Raw genomic sequence first — 2,755 nt, 5'->3', positions numbered from 1 at the left:
ATCAACATCACATGTTACGAGCTCAACGTTGACCTGACTTTCAATCCTGTCAAACAAAAGAGACGAAAGTTGGAACCAGAGCGCGCTGGGGCAGTCAAGGACGAGGTCGAGAATCTCCTCAAAGTTGGATCCATAACGGAAGTTAGGTATCCTGCTGGCTCGCTAACCCGTCGTTGAGAAAAAGAAAAACGGAAAGTGGCGAGTGGCGAGTATGCGTCGACTTCACCGACCTCAATAAGGCATGTCCAAAGGATAGCTTCCCACTGCCACACATCGATCGCTTGGTCGAAGCGACGGCAGGGAACAAACTCTTGTCCTTCATGGACGCGTTCTCAGGGTACAATCAGATCATGATGAACCCCGAGACCTGGAAAAAACCGCATTCATAACCGACCACAGTACTTACTACTATAGAGTGATGCCGTTAGGTCTTAAGAATGTTGGCGCAACTTATCAAAGACTCGTAAACCGTATGTTCTCCGAACAACTCGGAAAAACAATGGAGGTCTACATCGATGATATGCTCGTAAAATCCCTCGAAGAGCGAGATCATATCACTCACCTCCAGGAATGCTTCGAAGAGCTAAACCTACACAATATGAAACTCAACCCCGCAAACTGCAGATTTGCAGTGGCATCAGGCGAATTCCTAGGGTATTTCGTCACCTTCCGCAGAATCGAGGCCAATCCTAAACAGATCACTGCGCTGATCGAAATGGTGTTGCCGAGAACGAAGTGAGAAGTGCAGAGATTAACCGGAAGAGTCACATCACTCAACCGCTTTATTTCACGGTCAACGGATAAGTGTTTACCTTTCTACGATACCTTGAAGGGGAACACAAAGTTCGAGAGGACCGAAGAATGCGAAAAAGCTTTCCAACAGGTGAAACACTATTTGGCCACTCCCCCGGTGCTCGCAAAACCTGTAGAAGGGGAACCACTGTTCCTGTAGATCGTAGTATCAGTCACGGCTGTGAGTGGCGTCCTCATCCGAGAGGAACGCGGTGAGCAAAAGCCCATCTTTTATGCAAGCAAGACTTTGCTCGACGCAGAGGCACGTTCTCCGATGATGGAAAGACTAGCACTCGCGGTCGTAATGTCAGCACGAAAGCTGAGGCCGTATTTCCAGTCCCATACAATCGTAGTGCTCACATCATTCCCACTTCGAACAATCTTTCATAGCCCCAGTCAATCTGGAAGGTTAGCAAAATTGGCAATCGAGCTAAGCGAGTACGACATCGAGTACCAAGCGAAAGCTTGCGCAAAATCGCAAGTACTCGCCGATTTCTTGGTGGACCCCCCACGTCGACGGATCCTCATCCAAACAAGGTTCTGGGAATGGGGCCAGACTCACGTCACCAACGGGGGAAGTGCTGGAACAATCATTCCAACTGATTTTCTTCGCCTCAAACAACGAAGCCGAGTACGAAGTCCTAGTCGCGGGTTTACGATTGGCTCGCGGCCTAGAAACACGCAACATTCACGTCTACTGCGATTCCCAACTTGTTGCCAGTCAATACAGCGGTAAATACAAAGCTAGGGACGAGAGAATGTATGCTTACTTAAAATTTGTCTGAAACTTGGCTCAAAATTTCGATCAGTTTGCTCTCACCCGGATTCCTCGCGCCTAAAATGCCCAGGCAGACGCCTTGGCCGCCCTGGAATCCAACTCAGATCCAGGTCTGAGTAGGGTAATTCCCGTGGAATTCATAGAGTATCCTAGCATCGGGCAGCCTGTCATCATAAACCTGATCGACTCACCAGACGGGGATCCTTGTGAAATCGATGTCCAAGCAACACAAGATTCCGACCTGTCTGAGTACGGATTCGACAAACCCTGGACAGAGACAATCCTTGCGTACATCACCGACGGGAAACTCCCAACGGAAAAACTCCCAACGGAAAAATGGGCAGCCCAAAAAATTAAAACCCAATCCGCACGATATATCCTGGTTGACGGAGAACTCTACAAGTGGATATTTTCCGGACAACTCATGACCTGCGTAGAAGGGGAGAAAGCGCGAAGGATAATGGAAGAGGTCCATTCTGGATCCTGCAAAAATCACTCTAGTGGAAGGTCCCTCGCAGTCAAAATCAAACGCCATGGACACTATTGGCCAACGATGGTTAAAGATTGCGAGAACTTCATGCAAAAATGCGAAAAAATGCTAGAGGCACGCTCCCACTATCCATCAACTGGCCAGGGTTCTCTCGTCGATCTCGGCACCATGCTCGTTCATGCGATGGTCCATGGACATAGTCGGACCCATGCACAAGTCAAAACAAAAACGATTCTTGCTGGTTTTGACGGATTTCTTCTCAAAATGGGTCGAAGCAGACTCGTACGTAAGCATTAAAGACGCCCAGGTCGAAAGCTTTGATGGAGAAACATCGTCTGCAGACACGGAGTCCCGTACGAAATCGTAATGGATAATGGGTCTCAGTTTAATTCGACCAGATTCGAAGCCTTATGCGAAAAGTGGAAGATACGACTGACCAAATCGACTCCTAGATACCCGCAATGCAACGGCCAAGCCGAGACCATTAACAAGACCATCCTCGACGAGATTAAGAAATGGTTTGATGCCAAAAGGGTAGGTGGGCCAAAGAACTTGAAGGATTTTTATGGTCGCATCGCACAACTCCAAGACGTGCAACAGGAGAAACTCCATTCGCTCTCGTTTACGGAGCATAATGTATGATCCCAGTGGAAGTCGAGTTCCCCAGAGTACGCAGAAGATTACTCCCAGAACGA

The 2,755-nt window shown here is 48.5% G+C and overlaps 1 protein-coding gene across 1 annotated transcript; it reads left to right on the top strand.

The window, feature by feature from the left end:
• The first annotated feature begins 418 nt into the window (after positions 1 to 418).
• On the top strand, positions 419 to 2,357 carry LOC106407879. Its single transcript, XM_013848729.2, has 4 exons — positions 419 to 718; positions 833 to 883; positions 953 to 1,423; positions 1,641 to 2,357. Exons 1-4 carry the CDS (start codon positions 419 to 421, stop codon positions 2,355 to 2,357), a joined length of 1,539 nt encoding a protein of 512 aa, XP_013704183.2.
• Positions 2,358 to 2,755: the final 398 nt, after the last annotated feature.

This window comes from Brassica napus, unplaced genomic scaffold, assembly GCF_020379485.1.
Source record: "Brassica napus cultivar Da-Ae unplaced genomic scaffold, Da-Ae ScsIHWf_1321;HRSCAF=1887, whole genome shotgun sequence".
Taxonomy (NCBI): Eukaryota; Viridiplantae; Streptophyta; class Magnoliopsida; order Brassicales; family Brassicaceae; genus Brassica; species Brassica napus.
This window is presented reverse-complemented; position numbering and strand designations above follow the sequence as displayed.